This window comes from Sphaerodactylus townsendi, linkage group LG01 (assembly GCF_021028975.2).
Source record: "Sphaerodactylus townsendi isolate TG3544 linkage group LG01, MPM_Stown_v2.3, whole genome shotgun sequence".
NCBI lineage: Eukaryota > Metazoa > Chordata > Lepidosauria > Squamata > Sphaerodactylidae > Sphaerodactylus > Sphaerodactylus townsendi.
In genome coordinates, this window is record NC_059425.1 from 1,432,656 (window position 1) to 1,445,555 (window position 12,900).

Sequence of the window (12,900 nt, forward strand, 5' to 3'; positions counted from 1 at the left end):
TGGCCTAAGACTCTCTGCATCAGTGTTCTCCATATGTAAAATGGATACATGTTAGGGTTGGGGGTCACCACAACATGAGGAACTATATCAAAGGGTCATGGCATTAGGAAGGTTGAGAACCACTGGCCTAGCCTTTAAAAAAAGCAGTATGACCTTATGTAACATGAGTGCATTTCCCTTTTTTTGGATGCACAATAGATAGAAATCTCCAAAGACCAACCGAACCAAACATCTTTCCTCTCTTGTGACCTTCAGTGGCCAGAAACCTAACATTCGGAAAACACATATTTAACAGCTGGTGTAAAACTCCCAACCAAGAGTTGCATTCAGTATCTCAGAACATATGTACGATTGAGCACATGATATTTTACAGTAGATGTTATACATACTCTGAGAGACTGACAATCCAACATCAGGTTTAAATGAATTTTCATGATTCTAGTTTTCTCTACAACCACTATAGAAGAAGGCCTTAGGTCCACTTCTCAAACCTTTAGCAATTGCACAACAAGGGCCATTTCTGGTTGAAATATACTGGGTTGAGCAAGAGAAATGCCTGATTCCATACAACAATTCTGCATGGTTCCAAGTCCTAAAGTGGGTTTGCCCCACAATATTTCCCTCATCCCAGGGTATTCAAAAACAGACAAATTGGAGGTGAGCTTTCTAGAGCCTTCTGCAGTAGAAACCAATTGGGAGCAGGACTGCTTTATTTTTCCCGCCCAGCCACCTGATCTCCCTGCCTGACATTCATTCAAGCTGCCACTCAAAAACAACAGCCAATCAGAACATGGGACACTGAGCATGCGCAGATAGGCCTGCAATGTAAATACAGAAGTCCTGGGCTCATGCAAAACAAGCTGGAGTATTTCCTCCCAGTCTACACTGGATTCTTTCAAAAAACAGGCAGCCATGTGAATGGACACCCTGGGATAAAATAGACCCAGGTTAAAAAAAACTTGGTGGTACACAGGTATAATTTTGCCGTGCGGAAATGACCAAGGTGAGAAAACAAAATCTGGGTTGGATGTTTATACCCATTGCACAGATGTAGTAATGACCAAGGAAATGTTATGTTATGAACACTGAAAATGCTGAAGAAGCCCAAAAGATTGAGCTTCCAATGAGTTTCTTAAGGGCATTTGGTATTTTCATCAATACAATGTGAAACAGAATTTATTATTTATTTATTTTATTTATTATTGGGTTTTGTATACCGCCCTACCCCCGAAGGGCTTCGGAGCAGTGAACAACATAAATCACATATATACAATAACCCATAAATACATGAAAACAATTTAAAACGCAGCGATCAGTAACAAACAGTGTCCGCAATAACCCTCATTACATCCCTCCCAAAATTTGAGTGTATACTAGGGTTTTGATTTGCAACATATGCTTGTTTTTGATTTGTTGTTTTGTATAATGTGCACACTTGTTCAATATGCATTTTGACTACAAAGCATTGGACTTACCTGGACCCCTTGTGGCAGGTTTGGCAGGTCACCCTTTACCATTCAGTGTTTGGGGGGGTTTGAATCCTCCTAAAAACACTACACTTAAAAGGGTTTGCTTGTACGAAACCTCCAAATTAACACTGAGTTCTGGTTTGGTCAAAACCTGATGTCATCTCAAACGTGCATAACATTCCCAGCAGGATTTTCATCTTATCTTGGAAGCTGATGACGGCTTAATTCTGTGCCAGACACACCGTACTGATTAAAATAATTTGAGTCCAATATCCTGCAAGTGTCTTGTTTGGAAGGTAATTAAAAGTCCAGGCCCAAAGGGGTGTCTTTGAACCACCAAGGACGCTGTCAAAACTGTATAAAAACCCAGAGCATCCTGTGATTTTCCAACAGCTTCACCTGTCTCTCCTTCTCTGCACTTCTCCTTCTTCAAGAAGCAGGTAAGTAATCCCATGCCGGGACACACATTTCTTAAAAAAAAACACAAACCTCTACTGGTATTGCTACATAGAAAAGGTTACCGCCAACAGGAACACTTCTCAGATTCTATTCTTTCTAATACCCTTCTGGAATTTGGTGCTCCAGATCCCCACACCTTGCTTCTCCATGCTTTTAGTAAGCTTCTGCGTGAGAGATGCTTCCCGTCCACCTCATCATTTTAGAAAAAATAATGTATGCAGTAGAACAGTTTCATCCAGGAGGTTTTTTTTCAGACCAACAAGATCTGCAGAGTATAAACTTTTGGATGGAAAGCTCAGTTTGTTAGGTCCTGCAGAGATGGTGCCCATCAACTCCTTTAGCTCATACCATTCTGCGTTGATCATTGCCAGAACTGAGGATCAATCAAACATGAGTGGGAAGTTTGCATGCTTCCTTCACCCTAAGATGCTTTTGGGGAATTTTGCCAGTCCAAGTCATGCTTAGCATCAGGTCTATGGAGTTAACTACAACCTCAACAGAACAGCATGGAGCAGGCAAAAGGGGGTTCAGGATTTCTCTCCAGTCCTATTTGAAAGTAAGGGCAAAAGTGCTCAAGAGCAGTTCGTTCTAGTCTGGAGAGCCAGCGTTGTTTCCCCACTCCTCAGCATGAAGGCTACTGGGCGACCTTCGGATAGTCACAATTGACTCTGAAATCTCTGAGCCACACCTACCTCACAAGGTGTCTGTTGTGGGCAGAAGAGCAGGCAATTGTATGACACTTTGAGACTCCTTGAGAGTGGAGAGGAGCAGTGTACAAAAACCAACTCTTCTTTTGTGCTCCACAGCAATTTCCTAAACTCATATTATTAACAGAGGAAGGTTGGTCAGAAAGCTCTGTGGCTAATTCAAGCTGTGGCTGGTGTAACACCTTTAAACAATCTTCCTTTAATGATGCCCATTAGCTGTGCTATATTTAATTATTTCCACCCTTTGTATCTGCTCCTTCCATGTATCACTGGGTATGAGTGGCAAAAGCAATTCTCCCATGTCAATTTGTACTGATCCTGATGGAACGTGACATCATTTTTCTGGACGTAGAATGATAGAATCATAGACTTGGAAGGGACTACACAAGCCATCTAGTCCATCCCCCTACTTACTGCAGGATCAACCTAGAGCCGTGGTGGCAAACCTTTGGCACTCCAGATGTTATGGACTACAATTCCCATCAGCCCCTGCCAGCATGGCCAATTGGCCATGCTGGCAGGGGCTGATGGGAATTGTAGTCCATAACATCTGGAGTGCCAAAGGTTCGCCACCACTGACCTAGAGGATCTCTCACAAACAATATGATTTACTATATTTGATCACTGAAGAAGTATGAGAACAAGGAGAACCAAGTGAAAATTTCAAACATCCAGCTCTATGCCCCATACCCTCAGCATCAGTTAGTTATTCCTTTTAATTCCCCATTGATATCTGGATCTTGTCTTTGTTGCTTTCTTTCAATCCAATTTCAGATTCTCCTCCATCGAAACATGCCTGGCTCCTGTGGCCCAGAGTTTGCCGTCCCATCGGTTGCCTCCACTCCCAGAGTCGGCTTTGGATCTGCAGGGCCCAGCTGGGGAGGTCTTGGCTGTGGATATGGAGGTCAAGGTTATGGTCTCGGCTCTGGGTATGGAGGTCTGGGCTTAGCTCACGGTTATGGTCTCGGCTCTGGGTACGGAGGTCTGGGCTTAGCTCATGGTTATGGCCTCGGCTATGGTTACGGTCCTGCAGTAGCTCAAACTTCTGGAAGTCTTGGCACCCTGGCTGGAGTCGTCCCTTCCTGCATCAACCAGATCCCACCAGCAGAAGTCGTGGTCCAGCCACCACCCACCGTTCTGACCATCCCAGGACCCATCCTCTCTGCCACTGGTGAACCAGTTATGGTGGGAGGCAATGCTCCATGTGCCATTAGTGGCACTGGTGTGGCCAGTGCAGGCTTCTATGGAGGGCTGGGAGGTCTTCATGGGGGCTGGGGCTCCCGTTTAGGCCTGAGGAGGGGTTCATTGGTTGGAAAAAATATTCTAACTGGACGTCGTGGAAGCATCTGTTAATTTTCCTGATGACCCTGATGAGTATCCCTCCATAGTCACAGTAATGGTCAGGAAGATGAAACCATCAATGTATTCAAAAAGCTAACCTTGTGGAAACATCATTGAAGTCAAGAGCTTTTGTGTAAACATTGGGCACCCTTCACTTTCCTTTATTTTACTTAGTTTTCTGAACTCTGCAAAACCAAGAACATGATCTCCTTGGTTTATATTTTTTAATCTCATGCATTTTCTGATTCTTCTGTAATTGTCTTTTCTTGATTTCTTTTCAATGTCATTAAAGTTCTAACTGCATTCCTGCATGTGTGTCTTGGTTTACTTTCTCATCATGCTCCCAATTGGTTCTATCTTTAGGAAGTTTATAAAGTAGTTTGACAAAGATTTTATCTCTCTTAGCAGAGCACGGGGAGGGTCAATTGCTCACCAGATTCACCCACCACATCTTTTCAAATGTATAGGTCGATTCCCCACTGGCAGGTTTGACCTAAGTTCAACCTAGGTTTGACTTAGGTATTCCCCACAGCCGCTGAGTTTGACATGGTTCCGTCCCAGCTTCACCCTCTTAAAAAAGTCAAATTCCGAGGTACAACTTTTTTTTCAGCCGAACCTTAAAGCTCGAGACTCAGAGTCAAGAAGCCAGTAAGAGTGGGGAAGTCCATGGAGAAGAAGTGTTCCCTCTCCAGTCAAGCTGTTAATCACAGTTCAGTGTTTTGGGCATGCTCAGAACAAAAGACTCGTGGTGGTGGGGAAAAGCATGCCCTTTTAAAAAAAATCCTTCTTGTATATGAAGCGATGGCCATACATACAAACAGCACACGTTTACATGCTGCTTTTAGCTACATAGAGCACTGATTTGTGGCTATGTTGCCATTATGTAAAAAAAATGGACACACGTTCACGTTCCCATGGTAACACGACAGCCAATCGGGAACAAAGAGCAGAAGAGACGCTGAGGTGATCCTGCCCTCTGAGCTCAGCTCTGGTGGGATGAACTCACCTGCTGTGGGGAGTAACAGTGGAGTCAATCTAGGTCAGTTCCTTTCCAGGGAACCGGGCCAAATCTAGTCGACTCTGCAGTGGGGAATCAACCTAGGATAGACTGGACTGGGTACAATGAGAAAGTCTCTCTCATGCATACACATACAAACATACACCTCTCCAGCTAGTCAGGTGACACTTAGCAGGAAGCAGTATTGTGGAAGTTGAAAGTCTTAGAGGATTTGTTTGATCTTGCCTGACTTGGTCAGGAGAAGAGAAAGAGAGATGATAGAACTCTTAGGAGACAGGAGGAGAGTATCTTTTGTGCTGATTCCATCATGGCAGACAAAACTCTTACAACCAAGCAGGCCTGGGCTAATCTGAACAGATTTTTCAAGGTAATTCAAACATTTTTGAAGAACTGTAACCTTTAAAATTAAAAAGACTGTCTTAGATCAACTTCCAAGGATGGACAGAGGAATTCTGTTTTACACTTGTCTTTTAGAGCCCATATTCAATCTATGGCTGTGGTGTGCATGCTTCATAACTTTTAATTGCTGGCAGAAGCTCTCGGTGCAAGATTAGACCTCCATTCTTCCAAGTACGCATTTTCAACAAGAAGAACCAGGAAGAAGTAGAGGGACAGTCATTTCGTTACTGGCTATTCCCCCAGTGGTGCACAAAACAGTAAGCTTTACCCTGGTCACTAAATGCCAGAGAGTGGGATACACAGAAGCAAGGCCTCAGAACAGGGTGTGGAAAACAAGTGGGCAGTTCCTACAAAGTCCAGGTAATCACAGTGGTTGAGCCATTAAAGAGAAGAGCCCCTCCATGGGTTAGAAAAGGCAAGTTGGTGGCACATACCAGGCAGAGATCTTGGTCACCCACTGTTGCCCGGATGCCTTAGTAGGCATGGCAGAAATCTGCCCACAGATCAGAGTCAGACTTTTCTGCCCCATTCACTAAGTTTCTTTAAGCCCCGTTACCATGCCTGAACCCAAACTGGAAACTATTCTCTGGAATCGGCCTCTGAGGTATGACTGAAACTGCCGCAAAATGATACCTCCCATCCCTGAAAGAAAGTCCTTAGTCTACCTATGCATCATAGAATCATAGAGTTGGAAGAGACCACAAGGGCCATCAAGTCCAACTCCCTACTATGCAGGAGCACACAATCAAAGCACTCCTGACATATGATCATTAAGCCTCTGTTTATAAATTTCCAAAGCAGGAGACTCCACCACACTTCGAGGCAGTGAATTTCACTAACAGCCCTGACAGTCAGTAAGCTTTTCTAATGTTTAGGTGGAATCTCTTTTCCTGCACCTTAAATCCATTACTCCTTGTCCCAGTCTCTGGAGCAGCAGAAAACAAGCTTGCTCCCTCTTCGACATGACATCGCTTCAGATATTTAAACATAGCTATCATGTCGCCCCTTAACCTTCGCTTTTCCAGACTAAACATTCCCAGCTCCCTAATTCTCTCTTCATAGGGCATGGATTCCAGACTGTTTACCATTTTGGTTGCCCTCTTCTGGACACATTCCAGCTTGTCAATATCCTTCTTAAATTGTGGTGCCTAGAACTGAACATGATACTGTTAGCATGGCCTTCATCTCCTACCTTATGAAATATTGGATTTCATATTATTTCTCATATTGTGTGCTGCAAAATAGCAGTTTGAATGGGTGGATAGCAGAGTGTCCAAACTGAAAGCAAGCCTAAGGCAAAACAGTCTGTTTGCAGAGATTAGATCTGTGAGTTACTCCAGTGATATAACTTGGACGCCTCAAAACAAGGACATGAATATTTGATTATCTTACCCAGCCAAAGTACTCTGTTAACATAATGGAATCTGTATACCACACCTCACTAAGCTGTGTTTAGAAGCCACTGTGCTCTTGAGAAAACATGTCTCCAAACAATTGCTTCTTCCTTATATTTCCCCCATCTTCCAGATATGATCTCCCTAACAAGATCCCTTCCTGATTCACTCAAGCCTCAGGCAAATGTGAATACTTAAGGCAGAGACTTTAGGAAGCACCTCTGCATAAACCATTCATGGTATCACTGATATAATCTAGGACCAATTGACCCCATTGTCCCGGGAAGTAGACAATAGATAGAGCTGCTAATTAGCTCAAGCCCCACAAGTCCAGCAAGAAAACCCCAAGCAGTTGCAGAGAAACGAAACTTAAGCTTGAATTTCCTGCCTTACCTGCGCAAAGGGGTACAAAAGTCCTGCTCACCTTAAGTCCATTGCTCATTTCTGACCTGAACCTCTCTTGGTCACGTTGGCGTGAGACATGATATCGTCCTTCGCATTGGGTTTCAATGGTGGCATAGAAATCCTTGCCTTCTTCTAGATCTCCTTCGCTGGTTGGGTAGCATTATGGGGTCCCCGCTTACCCTCCCATTCTATCATCCAACCTATCCTTTTCCTCTCTGTTTATATACTTGGGAACTGTGTGTATGTGCCTTAACGTCTCACTGTGTGATTGTTTGCAATCAAAATTTATATTAAAATATTTAAACTGCAATTTGGTCTTTTGTGAATTCTCTGCGGATACGTTTCAAGCTGTTTCTGGTATAGTTGTCTAAAAAGATCCCCTCCCAGCCTGCCTTTCGTATTGCCAAGCCAAGTAATTCCCCATTGCTACTTTGAAAAATATATTCATAACTGTTAAGCTGGGTAACAGTACCCAGAGATCTGATCAGTGCAGAGTTGAGTGGTACAATTACTTCCCTCAATCTAAACACTATGCTCTTATTGATACATCCAAGAATTGCATTGGCTTTCTTGGCTGCCATATCACACTGCTGACTCATGTTCAGTTTGTGGTCTACTAAGACTCCCAGGTCCCATTCACATGTAGTGTTGTCAAGTCAGGTGTCACCCATCCGATATCTGTGCATTTCATTTTTTCTGCCTACGGGTAGAATCTTACATTTATCTCTGTTGAAATTCATTTTGTTTGTTTTGGCCCAGCTCTCTAATCTGTCCAGATCATTTTGAATCCTGCCCCTGTCCTCTAGGGTATTAGCTACCCCTCCTAATTGTCAGGATGCCTGGTAGAAGGGGGCTTTTGGGGAAGCTTTGTGCTTTCTTGCATTATGTTATGGATGTGGGGTTGGAATGCTTTCCTAGGCTCTGTGCCACCAGGTGCTGACCAAGGCCATATTCAATGGGCACATTTCCTGCTATTTAACTGTCTGCATTCTTTCTAAGTGATGTTCTCATGTGTGTGTGTGTGTGTGTGGGGGGGGGGTGGTAATGTGGAAACATATTTCTTTCTAATGCACAGGAAAAGCCAGTCTTGGCTTTTCCAAGCTGTCCTCCAGATCATGAATATACCTCTGTTCTTCACATGGAGTTTGTTTCAGTTTTTGGGATCTGACATTAAGCCAAAACCCCTTGTCTCGTGCTGAACTTCATGCTCCCGTCTGTGGCTGAATTTTTACATATATTATCTCTTGGAGTTGCTTTTCTTTAAGGACTGCATGGGTCTCCCTTTGATCCATCCATGGAGCAGGCCGTAAGGGAGTTCGTTGGAGGAGAACCCACACTGGCCTTTTTGAAGTTGGTCCAGGAGGACCACACAGGACAATCGAATCTTATCGAGCTTTCAGCATGCGACCCCTACCTCACTGCAGGGGTGACAGGGGGAATTGTAACATATACCCTGGTTGCTGACGAGGAGCAAACTAGGGGTGTGAATTCCTTTCTCTCAGCACCCTTGCAGGAGGCGTATGGAGTCACTGTGCACAGAAAGAAGGGTGTCAGCAGTGTTGAACCACTGGTGTTGGATGCTGGTGGGGACTTGACTGGTCCGGCGTGGGCTTAACTCCGCTCAACAAAAGTGTTGCAGTTGAAGGCCAGCCACTAGAAGGGATGACTCTGCATGAGGCCGAAATGTGGAGGTTGTTTCACTCCCGAGAGTGTGCCTGGGAAATTGAGCAGATGGAGTACTGTTGAGTCCTGCAATTAATGGAGCGGGGTATGGAGAATTTGCATCTGGCCGTGGGCTACGTGTGGAAAGATATGTGAGGTGTGCGGGAGGATGTGTCAGCGCTACAGTTTTCCATTGCAGTTTGCTCAAGAGGACATAGTCTCCAGATGTTTGGCATCCCGAGACCGATACTCCTTCTCCAGTTCTGATTGATGGAGAGAAGCACTATGGGATTACTGCTATCTGTGATGCACACATCTTTTGTAACCTCCTGCAGTATTTGGTATCCTGAAAAGGATTTTTACCTGGACATGATGAGTGGGTGTACGCAGATCACATCAAAGCACCGAAACTCATCCGGGACTTCCATCGAGCCTCTCCAAGCAAACTAGGGGGAGGGCCCTAGGGGAAGTGGAGTGTCAGTGTAACGAACCAGTAAAGTCCAGTCAAAAGCAACTGTATTAAGTTCTTTATTGAGCTGGCATTCTGAGTCAGAGGCAATGCGGAAACTGGCTCCCCAGGACCCAAGCAGCCGCTTTTACGGGCTTCAGACAAGTTCCCGCCACGAAAAGGCAGACAGTAAACAATTCAGTTTCTCACACAGAAATTCACACAAGCAAGAAAACAGCAACTGATTCTGGGCGCCCTGCCAGAAACTACAGCAGGAGCCTATTCAAGGTTGACCCACAACCTTACAGTCAGGATGCCTGGTAGAGGGGAGCTTTTGGGGCAGCTTTGTGCGTTCTTGCATTATGTTGTGGATGAGGGGTTGGGATGCTTTCCTAGGCTCAGTGCTGCCAGGTGCTGGCCAAGACCATACTCAGTGGGCACATTTCCTGCTATTTAACTGTCTGCATTCTTTCTCAGTGATGTTCTCATGTGGGGGGGGGGATGTGGAAACATATTACTGTCTACTGCGCAGGAAAAGCCAGTCTTGGCTTTTCCAAGCTGTCCTCCAGATCATGAATAAACCTCTGTCCTTCACTTGGAGTTTGTTTTGGTTTTTGGGGATTTGACACTAATTTGGTGTCATCTGCAAATTTGCCCTCTATTTCATTATTCAAGTCACTGATAAAAAATATTAAATATGACTGGGCCCAGGACAGACGCCTGTGTCACTCTACTCTCCAGGATGAAAATGAGCCATTGGTGAGCACTCTTTGTGTTCGGCCAGTCAACCAATTACAAATCCATCTAACAGTTGTATTGTCTAGTCCACATATTTCCAGCTTACTTGCAAGAATATCGTGGGGCACTTTGTCAAAGACCTTACTAAAATCAAGGTATGCTACATCAACAACATTCCCTTCATCTACCAAGTTTGTCGCTCTATCGGAAAAAGAGATAAGATTAGTCTGGTATGACTCGTTTTTGAGAAACAAATGCTGCTTTTCAGTGATCACATTATTCCCTTCCAAGTGCTTACAGACTGTCTCCTTAATGATCTGCTCTAGAATCTTTCCTAGTATTGATGTCAGGCTGACTGGGTGGTAGTTGTTTGGGTCCTCCCTTTTGAAGATGAGGACAACACTAGCTCTCCTCCAGTTCTCTGGGACTTCTCCTGTTCTCTAGGAGTTCTCAAAGGTCACAGAAAGCAATTCTGAGATTACTTCTGCCAGTTATTTTAATACCATGGAATGTAGTTCATCATGCCCTGGATATTTGAATTCGTTTAAAGTATTCGGGTACTCCTGTACTAGCCTCTTTATTTATTCTGTGCTGAATTTCCCCTACTATATCCTCTGATCCATTTCCACCTGTTCAAAACTGTTTTTCTTTTGAGAAAAAACCAAGGCAAAGTAGTTCTGCCTTTTTTGTAGTTCTGCCTTTTGAGTAGTTCTGCCTTTTGAGCAGTTCTGCCTTTTTTCTGTCCCATTATAATTTCACCATCTTCTCCATGCAATGACCCTATCATATCTCTTTTCTTCCTTTTGCTACAGATACAACCAAAAAAAGCCCTTTTTATTGTTTTTAACATCTCTCGTATGTCTGAACTCATTGTCAGCGTTACCTTTTCTAATTTTCTCTCTACATATATTGGGAATGTGTTTGAATTCCTCTTTAGTAATTTTCTCCTCTTTTCCTTTTCTTGTTCATTTTACATCTTAGCTCACTTGAGAGTTCTTTAGACATCCATGCTGGTTTCTTTAGACACCTCCCATTTTTTTCTCCTTATTGGAACTGTTGGAATTGTTTTTATTGTTGATGTTATTGTATGTTTGCTGCCCTGTGCTGGGTCTGGAAAGGGTGGGGTGTTAAATTTTTTTAAAGTGTGTTTCTGAGCTGTTCCAAGACAGAAACTTCCTCCCTCCACACTTTTAGGAAGCACACTCTAGTTAGTTTGTCTGTGCCTGTGTGATTGCTTAGGGCATAGGTGTCAAGCTCGTGGCCCTCCAGATGTTATGGACTACAGTTCCCATCATCCCTTGCCAGCATGATGCTGGCAGGGAATGATGGGAACTTTAGTCCATAACATCTGGAGGGCTGCGAGCTTGACAGCTGTGGCTTAGGGAATCAGTTCTTAGGTGTTCAATTCATATTAGGTGTTCTTTACATATTTATTTCTTTTTATTTCATATACAATACAGGGTTTTTTTTGTTTCTTTATGGTTACACCACTCTCTCTCCACTCCACTCTTTGTAATTTTACTTTGGGGCGCCACTACTGAGATCCACCTTAATATACATAGCAACTAAGGCCTTGCATTATTCCTGTCTGGAATCCTTTTAAAGCTAATTTACCCTTTTTGGGGGGTCCAGTTTGGGTAACATCTTCCCCTTCCCAAGAAACACCGAGGTCAATTACCTGATGAAATCCCAGAAGACAAAAAAAGAAGCATGTATCTGTTGTTAAGCAGCTGGCACCTTTACCAGGAAAACCAAGACACAAATATGAGAATGCTGATTGAGCTTTAATGAGAAAAAAAATCAAGAGAAATACAGTTGTACAAGGAGAGGGAAATGAACAAGTCAAAAATATATATCAATATTCTATATAGACTTGTAACTTTCAGAAAAAGAGAAAACAAGATGGAGGTTTTGTGGAAAAGTTCTTGAGTTCAATGATGTTTCTGCAAGTTTTGATTTCAAACTCATGGGGGGGGGGTCTCATCTTCCAGTTTCTGTCCATTACTGGGACCAAGCTAAGATTCCGTTCAGGTTCAATAGCAGATGCTGCCACGACGTCCAAGTAGACTCCTTCTTCCAATCAGTGAACCCCTCCTCAGGCCCCAACGAGGGCCGCAAATGCCTCCTGCTCCCCCATAGAAACCAGCTCCTGCCACTCCAGCACCGCTAACAGCACATGGAGTGTTACCTCCGACAGTAACTGGTTCGCCAGTGGCAGAGAGGATGGGTCCTGGGATGGTCAGAACGGTGGGTGGTGGCTGGACCACGACTTCTGCGGGTGGGATCTGGTTGATGCAGGAAGGGATGACTCCAGCCAGGGTGCCAAGACTGCCAGAAGTTTCAGCCACGGCAGGACCGTAGCCATAGCCGAGACCATAACCGTGAGCTAAGCCCAGACCTCCGTACCCAGAGCCGAGACCATAACCGTGAGCTAAGCCCAGACCTCCATACCCAGAGCCGAGACCATAACCTTGAGCTAAGCCCAGATTTCCGTATCCACAACCGACACCTCCCCAGTTGGGCCCTGCAGATCCAAAGCCGACTCTGGGAGTGGAGGCAACAGATGGGACTGCAAACTCTGGGCCACAGGAGCCAGGCATGTTTTGATGGAGGTGAATCTGAAATTGGATTGAAAGAAAGCAATTAAGGCAAGGTCCAGAAAGCAATGGCAGATGAAAGAGAACAATTAACTGATGAGTATGAGTATGTGGCATAGTACTTAATGCTTAGAATTTGGACTTGAGTCTTCTTGCTCTCCTACTTGTTCAGTGATCAAATATACTAGATCACACTGGGGTCATTCCTGTTTCTTAGGCCGTTTCCGCACGGCCATTGAGGCACCTCCACGCCGGCAAGAATT

At 44.3% G+C, this 12,900-nt stretch overlaps 2 protein-coding genes across 2 annotated transcripts; one reads left to right on the top strand and one right to left on the bottom strand.

Annotated features, from left to right (window-relative positions):
- Nucleotides 1-3,427: 3,427 nt before the first annotated feature.
- On the top strand, nucleotides 3,428-3,988 carry LOC125445806 (claw keratin-like). The gene has a single exon (XM_048519193.1). The coding sequence runs from the start codon at nucleotides 3,428-3,430 to the stop codon at nucleotides 3,986-3,988; it is 561 nt and encodes a 186-aa protein (XP_048375150.1).
- An 8,085-nt stretch (nucleotides 3,989-12,073) lies between these two features.
- On the bottom strand, nucleotides 12,074-12,640 carry LOC125445855 (shematrin-like protein 2). The gene has a single exon (XM_048519275.1). The coding sequence runs from the start codon at nucleotides 12,638-12,640 to the stop codon at nucleotides 12,074-12,076; it is 567 nt and encodes a 188-aa protein (XP_048375232.1).
- Between the last annotated feature and the right edge of the window lie 260 nt (nucleotides 12,641-12,900).

What these genes read in the sequence shown, in the direction of transcription:
- LOC125445806 (XM_048519193.1), top strand. Translation starts at nt 3,428, where the DNA reads ATGCCTGGCTCCTGTGGCCCAGAGTTTGCCGTCCCATCGGTTGCCTCC.
- LOC125445855 (XM_048519275.1), bottom strand. Translation starts at nt 12,640, where the DNA reads ATGCCTGGCTCCTGTGGCCCAGAGTTTGCAGTCCCATCTGTTGCCTCC.